This window comes from Vicia villosa, linkage group LG1 (assembly GCF_029867415.1).
Source record: "Vicia villosa cultivar HV-30 ecotype Madison, WI linkage group LG1, Vvil1.0, whole genome shotgun sequence".
NCBI classification, from domain to species: Eukaryota; Viridiplantae; Streptophyta; class Magnoliopsida; order Fabales; family Fabaceae; genus Vicia; species Vicia villosa.
This window is the reverse complement of record NC_081180.1, coordinates 240274504-240299116: the sequence shown is the minus strand read 5'-3', so window position 1 is coordinate 240299116 and position 24613 is coordinate 240274504. Positions and strand designations below refer to the sequence as shown.

Here is a 24613-nt window from a genome sequence, read left to right as displayed (position 1 = left end):
CTAAAAATTATACTTTTGAGTTTAAAAAATTTTGAAAAAAAATACCTTAAAAATTTATTAAGGCATTTCACATTTTTACATTTCCCTAACTTCAAAAATGAACAACATATACATTTACAAGAACTAATAACCATAGTTTCAAATTGCAATCGAGTCGCACTTACTCCTCCGCCGCAAACCATAATATCATAGTAAAAAAACTACTTAAAAATACACAAATTAATAAACCACAAGTTTAGAATACAACAACTAGATGGAATTCTTGCAACAATGTGACACTAATAGAAGCTTTACACTACAAGGGCTGGTAAAAATAAGACCCCATTAGTTGAGAATGGCACACTCTATATACACATTTGCAAACCAACTTCATGGGGGCAATTGTTCTTCATCCAAAAATTAAGTTATCCCATATTGAAAATAAGTTTGCCTGGAACAGAGAAATTTGAAGCGTACATAATTTACATACGCTTCAATTCTCTGTGCTCCAAGCAATGCGAGACTTATTCTCCAACACAAACATAATTTGTTTATGATTGGTGTTTGTTAGAGCATTTGTTTTCTTGTATTCTCTTTTCATCGCGAAATGTGATAGAAACTTGACATGGATAGGAATAGGGATGCAATTCAGATGAAGAATCATTGTTTCATAACTTTCTCACACTATGCGCTATTTCTTCTATAAGGTAAAATTTTCATCGGTGAGCTTGATGGACTCGATTGGGGGAGGTATCAACACGGAGAGTGGTTTGCTTCCGTTTCTGATGCCGCCTATGCATATCGTGTCACCCCGGCCGTGCCAAGTGCCGTCTTGAACGTTGTTAATCTCCAGTGTTCTTGACTCCTGCATCGTAATACAAAAATTCAAACACCAACAATAGCATAATCTTATCTCATTAAGTGAAGTCAGCTACATGGATCGACTTCTGCGATAATGTTCTATTCATAACCATGCTTCTATCCAAATCGATGATTATAAATATTGTCTCATTCGGGTTATTGTCACCATGAAGTTTGGAAGAAGTCAAAGAAGAGAATCTTGAATTACCTGACACAATGTACAACAAGGACAGACAAAATGGTAAGCGCAATCGTCGACCAAACTATCGCTACCCTGAAAAACGATACCAACAAATATTGTGTTAGATATACAAATGCAGCAAAAACTACATCGAAGTTAGTCAACACGTATTGAACAGAAGAATACAAACAGCCAATATATATGCAGACATGCCCACCTTGATGTTGAATTTCTTTCGCATACGAGTTCGGTAGAATCCTAAATATGCCCCACCGGTAACGATGAAGGTGACTGCCAGGTAGAGAAAGTAGTGATGTCTCGTGACGATAAAGGCTATGAAGTTGAAAAGAGCGCAGATGGCAAGAACAAGATACACAAATGCCTGCAACGTAAAACAAGGATCTTCAAGCTTCAAAAAGTAATATTACGAAAAATCAGAAAATTTAAATATGGAAATCCTCAATTCTAAATATGATTCCCTTCTTCTGCAAGTTTTAAGTTAGGACTATTAGATAGATCATTATGAAACAATGGAGAAGCTATAAGAATTTCCGAGCAATGTGAAAATACCTGAATATAGCAAGAACCAAGACCAGCTCGCTTCATGTTCTTCCCGAATCGGTAGCAGGGACAACTGCAACACCAAACGAGCTACTATTTTACATACATGATTAATCATATAAATCCTTGTAAACAACAACAGACCAATACCGTTTTCATGCCATTTTACTCTTTTAACAGAAAGAAAGTTCTTATCACGAACAAATATGCGGGCAACGTAGCCAATACATGTATGGATAAGAAACAAGTTAAACTGAATTAACTTCGTCATTCAAAAACCACATCAAGCATCTCAGTAACTCGGAAAATGAATCAAAATTTCACAAATCCCTCACGATGAGAAAATAAATTTATAGTGAAAACCGTGAATCAAGAACAAAAACCTATAGCAGAGAATTGTATACTAAAACTTGTCAAAATCCACATTTCTCACATCTCAGAGTTATATAAAAATCGTAAAAAACAATCAAGAGATTAAGACATTAAGAATCTGGTATGATTTGAGAAAACATATACACCCTCCTCCGGTCACTATTATAAACAAAAATTCACTTTTGAGATTCATCGAACAACTTATGTATCTGGGGATCAGTCAGATACATCGGTTATTCAATGAATTTCAAAAGTAGATTTTTTCTTATAATAATGATCAGCGTAAAAAACACTCAATCTCTTGAACAAATATTTGAAAGCATGACATAAGAATATTTTCTTATCTTCAAAAACTGAAACTATAAACCTCACAAGGATTTGTCAATCAGAAAATGGAAGACAACAAGCAAACAATTTGAAACAAAAAATCAAGATCAACAATCATCTCCAATCTCCAAATCCTTAGAAAATTAACTAAACTTCTCATAACAACTAATCTAATTCTGCATAAAATCAAGACAAAATTCCTCAACATGAACAATTCCACACCAAAAAAAAAACACAAAAACAAAAACAAAACATCATAACATAGAAAACACCAAACAATGAACCATCACAATACAAAAAAACATGTCTACATGAAACAGAAATTCACCATGCAGATTCAAGAGCGATTCGCCGATGTTCGAAGCAATCAAGAAGTTCCCCTTCCCACATCCTCAAAACCCCACCAAACTCCTCACCACGATGCTCATCATCCTCACCACCACCACCAAGCTTCCCCCAAGTTCCATTTGCAGTCTGCAAAGCAACAGATGAACAAAGCATATCAAAATCCAAAACAGCCATACCCTCCAAAAGCCTCTCCTTCTCCTCACCTTCTTCATCTTTCCTTCCTTCCTCCAACACCGTCACCTTCTCTTGCTGCTTCTCCAAATCCCCCATTCCCACAACCTCAAAAAACCTCAAAACAAAGCTACCACCTTTCTCTTCTCTTTCCTCCAAATTCAACTTTTTCTTCACACCCAATTGAAATCAAAAACAAAAACAAAAACAACCCTTTTGGTTTTTGCTTAATGGGTTTTCAGAAAATGCAAAAAAGATTATTCTTTTGGTTGTTGTTGCTGGTGGGTCGTAGGTTATCAACACAAGTGGGAAAATGTTTGTTCAAGAAAAATTATTATTATTATTAATTATTAATTATTAATTGAAATTACAAATTTAAAAATGCTAATTATTAATATATTATTATTAGCACTACTAAATATTTGGATTGGGTAAAGATTTGTGTGGGACCCACATAAGTTCTTGTTTGGGTTGAATGGTATTTGTGTTACCACATGGTCACTAGAATATAGCAAAAAGTTTTTTTTGGGCTAATTTTCAACCAATGGTCTACTAATTTAGATTTTGTGTTTTGCTTAATTTGAAGAGATTTTGATTTTTACTAATAATAAATGTGATCAATTTCTCTTGTTTGATACTATGTTGAGAATGGAGAAATTAGTTTAAGATGTCAAAATTGTCTACCAAAAATAATTCATCTTTTTAGCCATTAAAAATATATTTGATAGTGTGAATAAGATATTATTTATGTGCAATTAAGACTAATCCTTTCATTTAAAAAAGCAAAATTGTATTTTTATAATTTAATTTAATCACAAGAATAAGTTTAAAAAAAGATTTTTGGCATGTGGTCAAATTTACTATGGTTAAACAATATAATTAAAATAGTCTATATAAATAATTATCTAAATTAAATATAATTAATTTTGACTTTTCATGCATTGTTTCTCAAAAATTTAAGACAATTAGGTATCTAGTTTATTTTTTAGTTGTAACAAGATAAAGAAAACATTTCGAAATATTTAAATGAGATAAATGGGTCTCTTCCCGTTTAACTATTGATTCGGATTTTAATTTAATTTTAGACACATAAGAGTATTAAAAAAATTTAAAAAATTTACCTTTTATTATAGTCTTATAAGATTCGGAAAATTAGTTTTCTAGTTGCGACTTGTGCGGAGAGCATATCTGATTTATGAAATAATAATAATAATGAAGAAAACGGATATGGGATGTTACAAAATTATTACATTAGATTAGGTGATGAAGTTATATAAATATATTTGTGTCTTGAGCTATTCAATGGTTTGAATGTGAATCCAAATTTAATGTCAGTGTTTCAATTTTCAACTTGTATTTATTTTTTCGATTGTTTTCTAAGAAGTAACTGGTATGCTTAACCAAAAATAAATAAATAAATAAATAAGAAGAAACTTGCATGGGTTTGAATTGGTTGTTGGAATATAATAATGTTAGAGATCTCTTTCTTTACAAAGTTGAAATCTTGTATTATAAAAACTAAAACTTAATTAAAAAGTGATGCTAATCTCAGGGCCGGCCCTGTGCATGTGCAGGAAGTGCTACAGCACAGGGCCCCAAATTTTAGGGGCCTCAAATTTTTGAAAGGTCCAATATTTTTTCCGTAAATATTAATTGTAATAAATAAAATGTTATAATAAAAATTCAATAAATCAAAAAATACTATAATAAAAACTCAATACATAAAAAAATTGAGATAGATCAAAATTCAAAATAATTTTAATTAAATAGACTATTGATTAATACATAAATGTAATTTTTATGTGTCTTTTTTGATTAATATAGTTGTATTTATATTTTAAATTTGGGCCTATTTTCAAAATTAGAACAGGGCCTCTGCGTTGATTGCCGGCCCTGGCTAATCTTCTAGCATTTTTATTCATTTATTTATTTATTTATTTATTTATTTATTTTGCTTATAAATTAAAAAATTCTAACTTATGCAGATTATCGTCTTCTCTCCATGTTTCTCTTACTTTTCATTTTATATAATTTATTTATGCGAATTATGAAATATATGAAAATTCAATTTTAATGTGTTTATCTAACATTTCTGTTGGAATTATTATGGTAGGTTAAGTCATTAGTGGTATCATTATAAAGTGGTCCTACCGAGAAAAGTACAAGAAAATATTTTGAATAACACCTTCATGATATTGATAAAATCAAAAATCCTGTTTTCTTGACTTAAATACTCAAAAAGGGAAATAGAGAGCAATCAATGCCAGTCAAATAAATATTTTAATATTTATTTATTTTACAATTTTAAAGTCAAACATTTATTTTTAATTTTTAATTTTTTTAATAAATTTTAATAATAATTTTGGATTAAATTAATAGCTTATTTCAAATATTACATATTTTTAAAAGTCTAAATTAAATTACAAAAGAATTTTGAAATATAAAGTTAATAGGACGGTGTGAAATTTCTTTTTTTAATAAACAAAAAATATACGTTTCCATAAAAATTACATAATAACTATGTTTTTAGAAAAGTTATAAAGAAGGCGCCAAATGAATTGACTTCTCCTCTTAAAAGTATAAGAGAGGCGCCAAATAGGATGGATCCTTCATGTATGATTTTTTGACTTAGCCAAATGAGATGGTGATGTTTCATAAAGTTAAAAGGGAGGCGCCAATTAGTTTTGCTCCTACATGCATTCGTGTCTTCTATAAGTAAAACAATCACATCTCCAACATTGTTCACAATTTATCACATTTCTCTTCTCATTCTCTTCTTATTTTGTGTCATAACATCTCCCATAATTTTCACGAGAGACGGGTACGTTATTTTCTTAGCCACCAAACCTTCGATAAAAATGAAATTTTGACACATTCATTTCATGGAGCGTCTGAAGAGACAATTGATGTGATAGTTAGACGGAGACATCGAAGATGGTGAACAAATTAGAAGGATCCAGAGAAGAAGAACAGCCACTTGCTTTGCATCTGGAAAACCTCGTTGTTTATTGGAGGAAGTCAAAACAGACAACGATGTAATCTCGCTGATGCACGAATTCGATAAAATTATTTTGACTGTTGTACTTTCTTATTAGCTATTTTGTCATTGAGTTGTCATTAAGTTTCTAGGATAAAACTGATACTAAAGAATCTTACCGAGTTGGCAGATGTCCATTTAGAAAGTAGATTTTATATAAGTGATTAGTAATCTCAATTAAATACCAACAAATTTCATTATCCTTAAAAAAAATGTGACTAGCTTAGTTGAATATCACAAAATTTATTAAAGTTTTATAGAAATTTTGATTGAATACCATAAAAATACACCTAAGACAAAATGTAACTACAAATAATGTTAAATACTTAATTTTTTGTACTTGCTATAATTATATATAAAAAATGTATTGTTATTTACTTGTTATTTGTAAAGAGATAAATAAATTATAAATATAACATAGAGCAAATATAAATAGTTATATTAAAAAATTTAAATTTATTTATTGTGTTTTAATTTTTATTTTAAAATGTTAAAAATAATTTATAAATATAGTATTTATTTTGACATATTTAATTCTATTATAAATTTATTAAATTTCTTTTATAAAATCATTGACATTTTTTTTAATTTTTATAAAGATATGTATTAAATGTCAATAGAGTTTTCAAATCACTCGTGTCTTTTTATTTCAGTATAAGAGTGTGTTTGATTTTCTAAAAAAATAAAGGATTGAACATCACAACTTTAGTTGTCTTATGTTTGATTTAAAAACTGCAGGGACATGACAAAAATCAGGATTAGGAATTGAACAAAAATTAGAATTTTTGTCCCTTATTAAACTATGAGATAACTTTTTTGTCCTTAGAACAAATTATATAAATTATAAAAATACCTTTTTAATTTTTACTAATAATATATATTTTTCACTCTCTCTTCTATTAATATTTATAATTTAAAAATACAAAAATACCTTTCTTTCTTAGTACATATTACTTAAAATACAAAAAATACCATTTTATTTTCTATTAAAAATATTATCTCTCTCTTCTTCTTCTATTAATTTAATGTGAAAATATCATATTGTCTCTAAATAAGTTATTTAAAATATGAAAATATTTTTTTTAATTAAAAATACTCTCTCTGTGCTATTAAAATTTACACTTATATAGGGTATAGTAGTAAATGTTACTTTATTTTATTTGTTCTGTCAATTGTCCATTAAACATCGTACAAGACAAAAAGTTGTTCAATATTTTAAAAGTTTGTATTGTACTGTTTTATCCAATAGTTATCCTTTTTCAAATGAAACGCACCCAAAAACTTTCTCAAGCTACTGTGGGAGATAGCGGAATGAGTGTTCTATTATATTTATCAATTTCATAGCATTTGGTTCACGATTTTCCAATCTCGACAAAAGTTACCTTTATGTTTTCTTACCAATTTTTCAATGTAGTATGTACAAATTCAACTCCGTTAATTGTTGTATTGTCAAAATGTCTAACTCGATCAGTCCAAACACAAACTCTCTTCTTTTTCACTTAGTCCAAAATAGTACACTCAACATATTTCAAAAAATATGAATATCTCGCCGACACTCTCCTGAAATATATTATAAAATCGTGATATAACTCTTTCACAGAAGAATTTAATATAATATTTCATGCATCCATTTTCTTTTCCAGCACCACACAAGGTTTGAGAGTAAACTTGCTTTTTAATATGAAAAAGAAGAACATGCAAAGTGGTGTTTTATCAAATTTTTCGCTTGACATTATCAGAGATGCATCTCCAGAAACATCATTGAATTGTTAAATAAATTAGCTCAATTTTATTCACTTTAAATGAGTATAATGTATGTCACGGAGTTGCATTACCAGATACACTCCAAATATATCTACAATATAAGAAAGTTAGATGTTCTGGAAAAGACCTAACTGCCCATTTGCTTTCTTAGAGAGCCACGTGGCTACTTCCTTTGCATTTCTTTGCTTTTGCTTTTGCTGTCTACTACCAACACTAGGGTTGCTTCTATTTTGAAAAAACCACGTTCTCCCTCTTCCTCTACCTCTCTCTTCCTCTTCCTCTTTCTTTTGTCTCTCTTTCTCTGATATTGTTCTCTTCTGATTTCTGTGCAGATGAATATGATGTTGATGGAGACGGTGAACACGTTGCTGATGATATCGTGATGTTGATGGTTTGTTTGCTCAAGCTATGGAATTTGTGGTCGGAGTTGAATCGTATACGACGAAGAAGACGCCGATTCTCCTCAGATTTTAGAGGTTTGATTTTTACTTTATTGTTTTACATTCATTTCAAAATCTTCATATCCTTCAGTTTTACCCTTTTCAGATATGTAACCGTTCAATCACAGCAATCCAGAGCGATTCGTTTTACCGAACCTTTTCAGATCCCCTTTTCATATCGTCACTACTATCCATTCCGTTGGTAAGATTTTGTTACTATGCTTTTATTGAATGTGTCTGATTGTATAGTTATTGTGATGTGCGTTAGATATGTGGCGTTCAGTTTCACGGTGGTCGATCTGCGGTGGCAACAACATGTTTCCGTCAGTGACTGTGGTGGTGGTAATATTCAGAATGAACTCTGTCTGAAATTTTCAGTTTAGGTTTTTTTATTAACTTACCCTCCCTTAAACCCTAATTTTAGGTTAATTTAATAATGTTTTGTATAAGTAAATGATATTTGTTCTGCAAAATTTGTAATGAGTTGCTTTGTTTCAGGGATTTATGGTGCCATGGCTGTTGTGGGGAGTTTTATATGTTCGATTACCATAATTGACTCTGTTGGAGGTTTTCATCTTTTAATAGTTGTTGTTCTTTAAGAACTTGATATGTCTTTCCTCCAGTTATGTACAAGTTTGTTTCGATTTCAAATCGATTTTTGGTTTCTATAACACCGATTTATTGTAGAAATTGAATCTTTAAAAAGTGTACTAATAATTCTATAATTTCTCTTTCAATTTCCAAATGCTGGTCTCAAGGATACTTTTTTCTTGCATACATGATTTGTTTTGTCTGCATAGCTAGGCACAAACATATCATTCTATCCTTTGATAATTTGTAATGGAAGGTTGGGATTGATTTCCTATGTAACTTTTTGTTAGATTCAAATACAAAAGTGTGTTTGTTGTTTGAAATTGTAAGCTGAAAATTTGAGTTTGGAAGGACTTTTTGTTAGAATTAGTGTGATTATATTTTGTAGAAATCTTGCCTTTTGATAATTTCAAAAGTGTGGTGAGGATTGAGATGGATTCTGACTGAAATTGGTTAGAGTTTGATTTTGTTTGTAATTGTAATTTGGATGTTTGAATCAAAATGAAATTTCAATTGTGATTTTTGAAATGTTGAAACTGAAAATGTTGTTTTACTGTACTCGTGTAAAACGTGATCTGATGCAAATGTGGTCCTGAGAAATTAGTTTCGTCAAATGTTATCTGTTACATGAACCTTTCAATTATTGATTCTGAAATAGTCTCTTGAATCGGTTGAAAGGAAAAATCTATATGGAGTTTCAACATGAGGTGTTTTATGCAGGTTTAGAATGTGGCGAATTTCGGAATTAACTCGGTGAACATATGGATGCATGAAGTCACCCATCTTTGTATAACGGGATACCGGCTCTGCGTCAAAGTAGCCAGAGGCGAACATAACGGCTCTCACAAAGTAATATAAAAAGGATTAAATCAACTTCCGAGGGAGATATTTTGCTTACTAATTTGCATTTATCTCATATACTTCTTCTTATTTACTGTTATATAATTCGATGGTTTTAGACATGAATTTACTGTTATGTAATTTTACTGTTATGAAATTATCTGCAGGTGTTTATCTGTCAAAATGCAGTTGAAGGCCTTCTGCCAGTGCCTGAAACTTGCAATGACTTGCGTAAGCTTCGAGCTTTTCCTGTGGATGCGAGGGAGGAAGCTATACATTCGTTGCATATGCCTGTTGTATTCCAACACCTACACATTCTAATGCATATGCCTCGGGAAATATTGCAGAGGCTTATGATCGAACAATGAAGGAGGCTATACAGTTGACAAAGTATGTTTTTCCTGATACTGCATATGCCTGTTGTAATTTCATCGTAAAACACACCCTGACTTTCCAACATGACTATAAATTCTCTGTTGTAATATATATTTTCATCTTTGATCAACTTGAATTTTCTACCAATGTAAGCATAAAGATCTCACCTTTTCAATTGTTTCATCCCCTCATATTTCTGTTTTAATTTATGTATCTTAAAATCCCTTTTTGATTTCCTATAGTAATGTTTACTTCAACAATTATTTGATTCTGCAGATGAAAGTAGCTTTTATAGACAAAAACAATTTTGTAATTTGTCCATCCTTCAACGTTTATTTTGGTATCGTACTGAACCGAATTTTATGCGGCATACTGCAGGTTTTCATGTGGAAAGCAGTTGATTTGGTGCAGGTCTTTCCCATTGTCCTTAGTTGCACCCAATGGTGATAAATAAACATGATTGCACCTATCCAAGATAATAAGAGCTTCTCTTTTGTCTCCATTGTTTTGTTATTGGTATGCAATTTTTTCTTCTCATATTTTTGTTACATCCCTCCTGATATTCTCTTATCTACCTTTCTGTTACAGCTTTTATTATCCCCTTTCTCCGTTAAGGCTTTTATGCTGAATCCGGTTTTATTGAGTTATGCAGGTTCAGTTTAGTAAGCAGCTTGGATCGGTTTATTTTGAATTCATGTGTAGCTGCTGGGCTTATTCTTGGTTTTGCACTGCTGTCTAATTGTTGCAGGTGCAGAGTGTTTGGTTTTCGCATTGTGTCGAGTGCAAGGCTGATTCAGTTTGTCTTTGGTTTGATGGCATGCCTTCAAGTTTCTTATGTTCTTTAATTGCCAGTTCTATTCCATCATTTGTATAGCAGGCTCCAAGGGGCGGCCGCGGTAAATTATAGAATGTTGTTGTAATGAGTAGAAAATCATGGGAGGCTCTCCCTCCTGAGAGCAGGCCTCTCAGTGGACGACTTAATGTTGTTCTGACTCGCTTGGGTAGTTTTGATATAACAACTGCATAGAATGTTCTTATATGTGGAACTGTATCGTCATAATGGAACTGTTGGCTACTTCTCCTTACTGTCGTTCAATTGAGAAAGTATTTATTATTGGCAACAATGAGATATTTAGGTATATATTATCTATTATTTGATCTTCATAATCACATTAAGCTCTTTCTTTGTTGTATCTGATATTTTCATGTACAAAGAGGCGCATCATGGACTTGGATGTGAAGCCATCCATATTACATAAATTGAAGTGAGCATTGAGTGTGATACTTTTATGGCTCAATTTGATTTCTCTTTATTTCATCTGTGGTACTTGTCTGTCCCTTTGGTGGAAAATGGCATCTGCTATTCTTTTAACACTTATGTGCGTTTAACGTGTTCAACAGAAGAGTCCCAGGGTCTGAATATTGATCCAATTCTTTGTGATAGTTCAAACTCTCTAAATATTCAAAATTTGATGTTTATAAAGGATCTCATTTCATAGTTTTCATGCTAACATATTTGGTTTTACTTATCAAATGGTTAGAGTTAACTGTGTGGTCTAAATGGGTACATGATAGAGTTGAATTGTCGTCCTGATGTTGCCATACTGAACCGATATGTTTGCTTCTGTTTTAAACTGCTTGAATGAATTCTCCATTTGGGTAATGATGATGAAGTTAGATTGGTGATAATTGCGGCATGAACATGTTAGTCTCTATAACTGTGACTTCTGTGTCGAACACGGGGGAATTTGAAAGCATGATTGTGTTACATAACATTCGCAAACTGAATCGGATATTTCTGTTCGAATTTTATTGTGATGATGGTGACCTATACTAATGTTATGCAGGTGTTGGTAGTGACACGATATTTGCTTGCAGCAGGTCCTTTGGGACTGGTGTGAAGAGCTTCGGATACGGCAGGTTATGTTATTTAGACACCGGTTAGCTTCATGTATATGGCTGCTGAGATAATGTGACGGTCATTGAATCCGAATGGAATCGTCCATTCTTCGAATTATGTCTGAACTGAGTGTATGTGTTTATGAGTTTTTCCTTCGGAATGTATCTGTATGTTTTTGACTTTGCACTGATTTTGGACACCTTAGTATATTTGGATATTTTCGAGAATGAATGGAGCTGCTTTAGGATTCAATTGGTGAAATAAGTTTAATGTTTTGTTTTGTTATAAATGAGTGAATAGGTGTAGATGCACTAGAGACTGAAGTTGACATACAGCATGTTGTGTCGGCTTGGACTGGTATCCCTGTGGACAACGTCTCGGTTGAAAAATCTGGCCCCCTTCTCAAAATGGAAGAGACCCTACACAAACGTATTATTGGTCAACACGAACCAGTAGAAGCCATTAGTCGGGCTATCCTTCGAACTCGTGTTGGATCAGAAGAAGCCATGATTCGACTTGACATGAGTGAATTCATGGAAAGGCACACAGTCTCCAAGCTCATTGGTTAACCTCCTGGATGTGTTGGTTACACCGAGGGTGGTCAACTGACCGAGGCAGTTCGGCGTCCTCCCTACACTGTTGTACTCTTTGATGAAATTGAGAAAGCCCACCCTGATGTATTCAGCATGATGCTTCAAATCCTGGAAGATGGGAGGTTAACAGACAATAAAAGAAGAATTGTTGACTTCAAGAACACACTTCTTAGAATGACATCAAACAGCCTTTGGAATTCTTTTTTCATATTGTAACTTCATGTGTCTTTCTTATATTTGCTTGTATGTCTTTAGAGAATGTTAAAAGTATTTCTCTTTTTTATAGTTTTCTTGTGGTACCTATCATTAGTATAATTTATTATAAAATACAGCAGAGTTGCAGATCATGTACTCCCAATATGTTTTTTGATTTATCAACTTTAAGTTAAGACTTCTAATGCATGACAGTCTTTTACCTGGTGATGAAAACTCGAGAACCTCCTTTCTGGCGTAGTGAACAAGCAGCAGTGAGATGCTCCAAACTTCTGGCAACTAAGTTTGGGTGTCTACAAGAGTCACATGTTTTTCTATAGTGATGTTGTTACCGACGACAATGGTTTATTCGGAAAGGTTAACGAGGTATCGTCGTGGTGCTTTAGGAGGAAAGATGAAGAGAGAGATAATGGGATGAGGCATAGCTTATCTGGAATGTTTGCTACTGTTTCTTTGTTTAAGGAGTATCAAAATGTAGCTATGGCCATAAATACTCTCATTCATTGGCTTTCATTGGCTTTGCACTGGACTCAAATTTTTGAAGTAAACATGATATTTGATTTTGATATCATATAACAGATTAATTTTCCTTCTCTCAATTAGTTAGGATATGGAATTAATCTATTTGTTAATCTTAAACTATGATAAATATTCTAAATAACAGCCGCGTTGCAGTCCTATAAATAGTTTTGCGATTTTGACGTACATGTGTTACGATACCCTTTCGAGAAAGAGAAAGGCATCGGTCTTTGGTCAATGATCAACGATAATATAGCGAAAGATCTAACAAAAGTTTGCCTGTCTGTTTACTTTAGTGAGCATCTCTCCTCCATGCAAAAGTGTTTTGAAGAAATGGAGTATTCATATTTGCTGGACCAAGCATATGAATGGGGAACAAGGGTAACTGGTAAGTCTGGATTTGGCAGATAGATTTATATTGCTTTGCCATATTAAGGAAAATATTAGCACTTCAATATGATATAAGAAAAAAATTTCATGATTTTTATAGTTTTTTTACACCTCTTAACCCTTTCAATAATATCATATTAATGTGTTCTTCCCTATCTTCTAAACAATTGGAGGTGCCATGCACGGGTACCAGCCTCATGGGAATTCTCTACTTCGGTGCTGCTTTTGTTGTATCTGCCTATGCTTCAACAGTCAAGTTTAAATCATATACATTCTTTAAAAAAATATACAACTTTATTCAGGAGGAAAAGATAAATAAGGAAATGTCTTTTATATAAAAGTTAATAATAATCAAATCTATTTATGTCTTTTATATTTTAAAAAAGAAAATCACTACATCCGAGATATTGGATTCATGGGGTTAGCAAGTTAGAAACTTATTAATTTTTTGTTAAATTAACTATAAATAATTTCCAAATTTATTCATCATATTTTATTAATTATTATTTTTTAATTAAATTTAATTTTTTAAAATACATGTCTAATTTATTTAGTAGGTTAATAAATTAGTTATTATTGTGTCTAATATATACATACATATATATATATATATATATATATATATATATATATATATATATATATATATATATATATATATATATATAATATAAAATATTTGAAATCTTAAAATTAAAATTTTAATGGGTCAATTCCATCCAAATACGAAATAATAACAACAATAACTTTATAAATATATTCATAAAAATATTTATAAAAATATTCATAAATTTTTTGAAATATTACCACACTGATAATATTTTTAGTTTCTTTGAATTTTGGTGCACAATTGAGCTATAGACACCATTTCACAATATTCCAGATTTGGATGGAAATATTCCTCTATGCAAAAAATTTGAAATTTATTGACCATTTTTAAAAGTATTTGAAAATATAAAAGTCATGATAGGAAACAAAAATATAATGTTTAATTAAAATTTATGATTTTATTAATAGTGAATCTCAGTATTTAAGATTTCTTTTTTTAGTTAGTTTTTATATCACTAATACTAAAAAAATCTAAAAATAATTTTTTAATGTATTAAAAAATAAAATAAATGATTTTAACAGGAGAACATTCATATCTTATTCATGTTGAACTATATATTATTCATATAAAACCATTTTGATAATAAATAGAAAATATCTTGATTTTAGTTTATAAATTCTAAGGCATGACATTATATGAAAAGAGAAAATATCTTGATCTAAATGTTTTTACGGGTACTAGATATTTTTTTATACATTTAATTATTATTTTTTAAGGTACCAGACATTTTTCTATGCATTCAATTATTATTTTTTTTACGGGTACCAGACATTTTTTTATACATTTAATTATTATTTTTTCACGGATACTAGACATTTTTTTATACATTCAATTATTATTTGTTCACGGGTACCAGACATTTTTCTATACATTTAATTATTATTTTTTCACGGGTACCAGACACTTTTCTATACATTCAATTATTATTTTTTCACGGATACCAGACATATTTTTATACATTCAATTATTATTTTTTAACGGGTATCAAACATTTTTCTATTAAAAAATGTATATCTGAAACAAATGCGCGTCACATACCAGAACTCGTGCACACGCACGGGTTAGTTACTAGTTTATTAGAGAAATACTAGCAACACCCTCTTTTCAACACTCTCTCTAACACTCATTTTTCTATTGGTTAAAACATGCGTGGGTCCCTCACTTTGAACATGAATCCAACACAAAGTGGTAGGACCCACACATGTTTTAACCAATAAAAAAGTGAGTGTTAGAAAGAGTGTTGAAAAGAGAGTGTTACTAGCACTCCTCTATTTATTATACATAGCATCTTCGAATAAATTTTAATAAAAATGAGATAATTGACTAAAATACTATGAGTAAAATTATTTTTAGGTGCATCCGAAGGGTGGACGAACATTTCCCTATATTTTTAATCTCTATAAAGATCATAAACTTTTAAAGTTCAAATTTTTCAACAAAAAAAAACTCACATTATTTTTATTTTAGTTTTTTTCTGAAGATTTAGAAAATCTTTTTAAAAAAAAAAATAGAAACGATTATTACAAACTGTAATATTACGAGTGATTAATATTTCTACTAAAAATAAATATGAATTAAACTTAAAACTTTGTGATTTTGTAGAAATTAAGACTCAATTAAAATGAATTTTATCATTAACAATTGTGAGGATATGGATGATAAAAGAGAGTATGTGCATAAGGATAAAATAACACTGTCATCATGTACCATTACCTACCCACTCGGGCAACCTTAGCTGTATTTTATATGATTTTTCAAAATATATAGAAAATTTATGCCAACAAATAAGTTTATGTTTTTCTTTATTCAAGTGGTTCATTTATAAAACAAATGGTGAGGATGAGTCCAACTCTGATCACAAGTAGGGGCAGCAATCAAGAAGGATTTTTAAGTTGAAAACGAAATAATTCCACTTTCTATAATAGGCTTTTGTTGGAATGTCTTTTCTGTTGCGTTAGTGGATAAGAACTTCAACCTGTTTGCCTGCCTGTTTCTTGAAGCAGCCCACGTGCATCAAGTCATTCACATGGAATATTGACCACAAAAACCCACCTCACCTTCAACTATCATTGTGACCGATTAAATATTACTTGAATTAATATAGCTGAAATTGGAACAACTACACTAACGGAATAAGCTGATTTTTCAATCTATCAGGTTGTGATTTGAACTGAACAAATACAGAAAACCAAATATAAAACATACAAAATACATCACTAAACAATACATAAGATGCCGAGTATACCCCGTTAACAACACGCGCAGATTTCTTCTTTTGAATTATGTAATCATTGTGTCCAACACTCTAAACGAATACAGCTTTAAGTTTTCATCGCAGGTCTAACCAGACCCAAACCAGAGCCGCTTCCCAAATGCTTGAAATCTTTGGCTTCAAGATTATCATCGTGACCAGCAAAACCTGTACCTCCCCTCTTCAAATTCACCAGATGTCTCTCTTTACATGCCTTGTTGCAAACAAGACAAACCTTGTCGACAGCCATAAATCTGTCAGAACATTTTTTGCAAAAAACATGCCCGCATGAACTGAGGGCTACAAGCGACATTGTGTTGGTGAGAGTGGTTTTGCAGCTAGGACAAACATAGCTCCTATCAAGGGCGTTGGATTTTCTCTGCTCGCTAGTATCTTCGGTGAACTGGACAGGGAAAAGTGTCTTTAACTTCAGATTCTCCTTGCCTTCTGGACAGATTGTAGTGGTGGAAGGAGCGTCTACTTTAACAGAAGCTTCTGGTGTAGCAGAAGGCAGCCAAAATGCCTTCATTGTTCTAAGGGCTTCCTCCTCATAGGAAGTGACCTTCACACTGTTTGCTCCATGGAAACCATTTTTATCGCGGCTATAGCTTCTATCACTGTATTGTGGTACAGCACCGTGATTCTGCTGATCAAATGCATCAAGTTCTTTAGCCTTCTGCAACGTTAATTTCTCTTCTTCCTCTTCTTTTTCTTGCTTCTGCTGAGCAGAATGTGCCACAAGCCTCCTATTTTATTGCAAAAGGAAATATCACAAACAACATTGTTAATGTTCACAACATAATACTGGTAGTATCCATAGCAAGAAAATGTAACATGCATAAGGAGTTAAGGACAATATATATTTAAATGTTCTGAACAACATAATGGAATATATTCTGCATAAGAACTTAGACCAGCTATCACAATTTACAGGAAACAGAAAACTCATGATAGAACTAGTAGATTCATTTAGTTAATCATACAGAAAAATTGCAAAAATTAAACAGTGGCATCTAATAGAGCACCTAATATATGCAAGGAATAAGGAAATTGACGAAAGTGTCAAAATTTATGTCAAAATTGAGGAAGTTAAATCAAACAAATCAAATTGAAAAGTTCATGAAAAACTGATTCAGTTATGGTAACTGGACTTTTGAGGGATTGACTGCCATAGAAAAAAAGACTGACGAGAGATGGAATCATCCAATGATTTCTTTGAGCATTCAGTTGAGAAAATGAAGGAACAAAGAATGCTCGTGGGGAAGAAATGGAGCAGCCAATAAGTTTTGGTTACAACAACAAAAGTGTTGAAAGTCAAAGTGAGATGGTGACAGGACCAGTTCTTGGTCACAAAGGATTCAAACCATCCTTTATCTGTCATTGAAACTGTCAGATCAGGAATTTCCCAAGGCAACAATGGTGATCCAAGCCAAAGGTGGTTTGACCCACACATGTTTGATAGTGTGACATTACCGGCAGAGCAAACAACGTTCTGCACAGCAATGTGTCTCTCTTGAGTAACTGGACTCAATCAATTACCGATCTACTACCACCCACCCCAAGAGCCGCCACGTGTTAATCGTTATGTGGCAATTTGCATGTCCATGCCAACTGTATTGTTACGGCAGTGTATACAACAGCTACATCCTTCACAGGAAAAAATTAATTATTTTTGGTCTTAATTATCCGATTTACAGAGGAAGGGAGTCTCAGTAATCCAGAGTTCAGTCGGAAGTAATAAAAGTATGGCTAATAATCGCTCCAGACATGAATCAGTGAATCAGACATGGGTGCTCCCGATCAATTCTAAAAGAAGAGGAACAAGGGAGCACCGCATGGAATCTAGGCTTGGTTTTTGCAGAGTTATCAATCCTCGGGAATAGCGGCGCTATCCTGGGAGAGCGGCGTGGAGGCTGGGCGCTATTTGAAAACCCATCGGGTTGCAGTTTAGGGTCACAGGAGCGATTCCCGGCCCAGAGCAGGTTAAAACCTGCTATCTGTTTAACCCAGAAAAACCTAATTTACCCTTAAAAAAATTAGCTTTTGAGCTCTTTTGCGTCATTTTTAACAGTTTAGCCCTAACCTCAGAACTCTCTTCGCTACCTTCCTCGTGTTCTCACTCTCGTTCCCAATCTTCTATAGTTCGCCCCCCCACCCCACATTGTGTTTGATTCCTTCCCTCCCAGCGCCGCTGCGGCTGTTCTTCTTTTTTCTTCTTTTCTATTCTCACTTTCCTCTGTTATTCTTTAAAACTTTCCTTTTTTCTTTAATTGTATTCTCACTGTCGTCGGTTGTTTTTTTAAAGTAATAAGTTAATAGTCCAAGCTGCTCCTCTATCTAGGATTGATTATTCTGGTTTTTTGAGGTAAAGATTGAGACGAAGCAGACTTTAGTAAGGAGATAAATAAAGGAAAGCTAAAAAAGCGGTTCTTCAATTAGCCTCTATTTTGGCTTTAATAGCCCAAGTGCCAGCCCAAAGAATTGAAGGAATACATGCAAAAATTCTCTTACCATATGCAGCCACCTTCTTTGGGCTCAATGATGTGAACAGCCCTAGAGAAATCAGCATATAAAAAATGATACAAATACTGGGGCATAACCCCTGTGATTAGGGTGCATTGAACAGAAATTCAAATTCCAAGGAAACAAACTTGTCCAAAAAGATCTGGTGGTGGTAAGACAGAATGGACATGTAATAAGGAGCTGGAAGATTCCATCAAGGTTGGGAGAAGTAAAATGTTATAGCAGAGAACAGGAGGAAGCTTATTACATATGTGACAAGTACAAATGAAGTAGGAAGATTTAAGGAGTGTAGTCTCAAACTTTCAGAAGGAATTTGGAGTACCCGATACTGCAACTATTTTGTATGCTCATCTACTGACTTCTCTAAGAAGTTTGTGATGAGCTTACAAATGATAAGTGTTTAGCGGCACAGGATATCCTTCACTGCTTTTATCATTAGCCTGTGAAATATATTTTGGCATATAGGTAGGACACTGGAATTGTGTGTCAGTGTCACACGCCCTACGTTCAAACATTTTATGAAGGCCGAGCGATAATCATGACTTTTAAATTAAAAACACCGACCGATCCTAGACTAATACAAATCAAGAGATAGAATTTGCCTTATTAAAGCCCGAAATACTCTTAGACAGCATTTTGCAAGTATCAACAAGACAACAACCAGTCCAGCACTATTTGTGAATCTTACTTCTCTACCAGCAGATATCTATTTTCTTTCTAGTTCTATATTCTAAGTCTGCTGCCACAAACCGATTCATCCGAGTTTAATATTTTATCAGAACAAAATACAGACCATGACAATAATGAATATTTAAGCTCCAATAGCTTGTCTGGCTCAAACACATAAAACACGACACTAGCACGTCGACACCAATAATAATTGGAAAAAATAAATAAATTAAACGCAATCACAAGTGCTGGTGTCGGTTTCGAACTAGACAAATAAAAAATTCAAATTCATTGAATAGAAGAAAAAAACTCTAGAGTACCTTTGAATATCTTTCTTCTGAGACAACAAGCACTCAAGAATACACTCTTTACAGAAAAGGTGACCTTTTTGGCAGCTCATAGGGTCAATCAAGGATTTGAGACAGAGAGAGCAAGCATCGAAGGGTTTGATGGAATCCTTCCCCAACCTCTCCTTCTGCGTTCCATAACCAAGCTTCCGCTTCTCGTCGTACGTGAAGAACGCGAGATCGTTGTTGTTCTTCGAATGTCTCTGAGGCATTTATTTTCACGATCAACAATTTTACAGAAAAATTATTAGGGTTTGAGATCTTCAAATTTCAGATTTTCGATTTTGATTGATTTTCGATTTGTTTTCCCAAAGGTAGTGTTGATTTTTTGATTTTTGCATACTCATTGGTGTTAATGGGCTTTTTGTGTTTAATGGGTCTCTTAAATGGGCTTTTTTTTAATTTCTTATGGGAATTTCTCTTTGCACCTTTATACCTTCTCCAAGGTCTCTAGCTAAACATAAAAAATGTCTCTTGTTTTTGAAGATAAATTCGAAAGTACAAAATCCTAACTTTTTACCAAAATTTAGTTTGGAGTTGCATCTCTGAGTTTTTTAGAGGTTAATTCGGAGATGTGTCGACGAATTTTTTTGAGATTGTATTATCACTAGAGCTGGCAAAACGGGCAAAGCGGACCAGGCTCAAAAGCCCGAAATTTAAACGGATTACAATTTGATTGTTCAAGCCCAGCCGTTTACGAGTTTCGGATAATCGGGCCGGCCTGGATTATATTTAGTATTTATTTTTTAATTTAAAAAGTGTTATCTTTTATAAATACAATAAAAAAATTGATAAACAAAAAAGTAAAATATATAAGTATTAAACACTAAAGACAATATAACTCAATTACATACGCAATATAATTCAATTAAACGCAACATCTAAGATAACAATTAAATAACAATTATTCATATTATTTTGTTAGCGAATTAATAATATTATAATTCATTTTAATAATATTAAATATTCAAATTAAATCAACTAAACTACTACTCTTAATAAATATATATGGTGGATTCAATATATATCGGGATAAATGAAACGAACTAATATTTTGATTGAAATTTTTTTGTGAACTGTGAACAACTATATTATGCATTTAATATATATCAATAAAAAAATTAAAATGGTATCCTTAGTAAACAAATAATATGGATATTCATATTAGTATACTGCATTAGAATTTTTGTAAAAAAATAATAATAATAAAATAAGCGGGCTATTCGCAACTTGGTTGGACTAGCCCGGTTAATATCGAGTCTTTAATGGGTCGGGCTTAAAAGTCCGTATAATAAACGAACTCTAATTTTTTTGTTCAAACCTAGATTTTTCCGCGGCTTTTGGGTCGGCCCGGTTAGTTCGACCCATTTTACCGGCTCTAATTATCACTGTATTGAAACCTTACCGCCTCCATTCATAATTATTTATGATATATTATCACTCTATTGAAACCTTACAGTTTCCATTCATAATTATTTATCATACATGTTTGACATTATAAGAATAGTGAAACTATTACATTACATGTTTAAAGTCTTAATGGTTATAAGAAATAGTGTTAGAACTTAGAACTTTGTTAAGAAGTTGTCCACTTTCGAGGAATATAAATTATAAGGTGCAAGAGTTTAGAATAGTAGGCTAGTTGTCCACAATGGTGTTTCCTACATCGTCCGTATTACTTTGTAAGTATCACATAACCTAAAATGTGAGAAGTCGAATAAAACTTGCAGTTGGCACCAAACAAATCAATGGTGAAGATAGGAAAATGGTCGAACATGGCGTGGTTGTGGAAAATATAATGAATGCGTGGAATGATATAATAAATTCTTCCACGAAAGAATTATATGCCGAACGTGTTCTACATTTTAGGGGTGTGTCTGTGATATATTTAAATTTGCTGAAATATGTTGAAGGTACAATTCTAGATCGGGTTAAAGAGAAGATTATTTGTGCATGGGCCGATCAGGTTCGACACTTTGGAGATACAACAACTAACAGAGTTGCATCTGCACTTGCTAGACTGAAGAATTGATTGGGAAACAATAAAGGTGATTTTTTTCGAGATTGAGATGTCGTTAACCAAATGCTCTGAAACCAACATAATAAGATACAAGCATATTTTAGTCAGAGCATTATTATGTTAGAACAATGTTTCAAAGATAACATCCTTTATTCACAGTTGGTTGGCAACGTTTCTCGGATGACATTGAATTTTATTTTTCATAAAGTAAAGTGAACGGATAAAACAGGTTCAGATAGTTCAAAGTGTGGATGTACACTTAGGAAGGCTTACGGTCTTCCATGTGCTTGTTTAATTTCAAAGAAGGTGAAGCTTGAAAGACTAATACGTATGGATGAAGTTTTCACTCATTGGAAAAAACTTTGTTTTGATGATGATGGAGTTATAAAGGATGATAAAGCAAACATATCTATCATGACCGATTGGAAAGTTATCCAAGAGAGATTCATGAAAACTTATGATATAATGAAATTGCACATTAAAGTGCAAATGAGGAAGATTGCCTATCCAGAAATAATAGATTTGAAACCACCGTCAGAACCGGTTAAAACAAAGGATGCCCCTAAAAAGGTCAAATCTACACGAAGTGACAACTCCCCGAGATGGTCTCGTTCATACTTTGAACGTGTTGACTTACACTTTCCAAATTCTCCAACTCCAAAATCCCAAAAGAGTGTTTGCAAGGATGACCGCATTAGAAAACCATCTCCCTCACCACCATTACCAAAAATCAAACACATTGAAGAGATACTAATTTTTATGCATAAATACATTGAGCGGATTATAAATGTTGAAGGTGACAATAATTTTGGTTTTCGAGCTATTTCGGGTTTGCTCAGTAAGGGAGATGATAGCTACTAATTTGTTTGTCTACAAGAGATGAAGACACAAAGGGAATCATACACAATGCTATACGGGAACGAAGCAAATTACGTTACAATTCTCAATGCTCTAGTTCCTTCTCTTGGTGATCCAGCTCCGTTTGACGAATGGATGCGCTTCCTGGATATTTGACATCTTATAGAAGTGTTTATGATATGATGTGTATTGCTTTAACACACTATAATTTCTCATAAACATTCTTTCCACTTTGGAGTAAGCCACCTCAAATTCCATCCGAACGCATCATGTGTATAAGTTGGCTATAAAAAACAAAACATTTTGTTCATGTTCATTTGAAACCGGAATGTCCTAGACTAAAGACATCACTAGAATGGACAATACATTTCACACAAGATGCTGAAACTTGGTCTGATCACTTTTTAGAAAAGATGGAAGAGTTTATCATGTTAAGCGGCATTAAAAGAGAAGAAAATAAGGAGAGATCGTAGGATGAACCACCAATAGATTTAGGAAGTGACATATGTTTTGATGCATATTAATTATAATCTAACAATGTAACACGTTTTTTTGTATGTAGCGCATTACATAATATTATAAAATTGGATAGTATTTTTTGGGAATGCTTGTTTTTTGAAACCAGCTCTGCATAATCAAGTGGTTCTGTTGTTCTACATAACTTTTGGGTGGCTTCGAAGATGCATCTTCGGACACATCTTGTACTTTTAAAAAACATAGGGGACTATAGGAACATGCATCTTTGGATAAACCTTTATTTTATGGGAAAAGATGGATATAAAGATGTATCTTCGAAGTCTTTCCTGAGGATATGATACAATTTATAAGGTCCTTAGTACTCTACACCTTCTATAAAATAGGGTCTCTGTTCCATTTCCTTTACAAACCTCAGAATGAATCCCCATCCTCATATTGTACTTGTGTATTTCAATGGTGCAAATTCTCCAATTCAATTTAGGGTCTTCGAGGACATACTTTTCATTAATCTGAAATTACTCTACAACGATATCCAAAACATTCGTGAGTTATCAAGATCGAATATCGTTCACCCTCCATAGACCACGAAGGGAATATACTGTTCACTATGCTTGAGGTTAAGACGGATGATGATTTGAAGGTTATGTGGAGTACCTTTTACTATTACTCAATAAAGTGTTCAATTAAAGTGGATGCGAAGATTCAAAGATTAGTCGAAGATATTATAAGGATGTTGCAATGTCCTGAACCACTCGTTTATATTGACATGTAATGTTTATCTATGTAATGTTTATTTTGATGTTAATTTATGTTAGTTTTCAATTCTCCCATTCTTTCTGCCTATTTCTAGTTTGAACTAACAGAGCATATTTTGCAGAAGCATCTCCAGAAATCTCACAGAATAATGAACTAAGGGAGATTGTGGAGACGTGCCTCCAGGTTAACCTTTTATGCATACAAAGATGGATCTCCGGACTAAACTTAAACATAAAAAGGGTTTCTAAACAATTTCGCTGAGCTGTGTTTAAAAAAAGGTGTGTCTAGAGATGCATCCCTAGACGCTAGGGGCATTTGAGACTTCTCACGGTGGTGGGGGAGAACACATAAGGGTGGAAAGAGCAACTCCCTTTCTTTATTTTTGGATGAAAATTTTACCCCATACCCCTATAATCCCCACACCCCTACATTATATAAACTATTCCAACTTTGTTCTTGTATGATTTTAATTAATTTATCATTTTACTTTTTTCTATTCATTCAAGTATTCCAAAAATCTGAAGGAGTTTACACCCCACAAATGTGTACCGGATAACTTCCACAAATGTCATCCAATACATTTTTTCTATTTATGTTATCTGGTTTATATTTTTTTTACCGGAGAACCAACTGAGTAGTT

The 24613-nt window shown here is 32.7% G+C and overlaps 2 protein-coding genes across 2 annotated transcripts; both read right to left on the bottom strand.

Annotated features, from left to right (window-relative positions):
• Positions 1-204: 204 nt before the first annotated feature.
• Positions 205-3117, bottom strand: LOC131624364 (cell number regulator 5-like). The gene is made up of 5 exons (XM_058895318.1): positions 2610-3117; positions 1592-1655; positions 1239-1403; positions 1049-1114; positions 205-844 (listed from the first exon to the last, which is right to left on the bottom strand). Exons 1-5 carry the CDS (start codon positions 2897-2899, stop codon positions 680-682), a joined length of 750 nt encoding a protein of 249 aa, XP_058751301.1. The 5' UTR covers positions 2900-3117; the 3' UTR covers positions 205-679.
• A 13024-nt stretch (positions 3118-16141) lies between these two features.
• Positions 16142-20182, bottom strand: LOC131645017 (E3 ubiquitin-protein ligase CSU1-like). Its single transcript, XM_058915677.1, has 2 exons — positions 19836-20182; positions 16142-17069 (listed from the first exon to the last, which is right to left on the bottom strand). Exons 1-2 carry the CDS (start codon positions 20072-20074, stop codon positions 16394-16396), a joined length of 915 nt encoding a protein of 304 aa, XP_058771660.1. The 5' UTR covers positions 20075-20182; the 3' UTR covers positions 16142-16393.
• Between the last annotated feature and the right edge of the window lie 4431 nt (positions 20183-24613).

What these genes read in the sequence shown, in the direction of transcription:
- LOC131624364 (XM_058895318.1), bottom strand. Translation starts at nt 2,899, where the DNA reads ATGGGGGATTTGGAGAAGCAGCAAGAGAAGGTGACGGTGTTGGAGGAA. An exon ending in ATCGCTCTTGAATCTGCATG is followed by an intron (nt 1,656 to 2,609) that starts GTGAATTTCTGT and finishes TTGGTGTTGCAG; the next exon opens with TTGTCCCTGCTACCGATTCG. An exon ending in CTTGTTGTACATTGTGTCAG is followed by an intron (nt 845 to 1,048) that starts GTAATTCAAGAT and finishes ATTACGATGCAG; the next exon opens with GAGTCAAGAACACTGGAGAT.
- LOC131645017 (XM_058915677.1), bottom strand. Translation starts at nt 20,074, where the DNA reads ATGCCTCAGAGACATTCGAAGAACAACAACGATCTCGCGTTCTTCACG. An exon ending in CAGAAGAAAGATATTCAAAG is followed by an intron (nt 17,070 to 19,835) that starts GTACTCTAGAGT and finishes GCAATAAAATAG; the next exon opens with GAGGCTTGTGGCACATTCTG.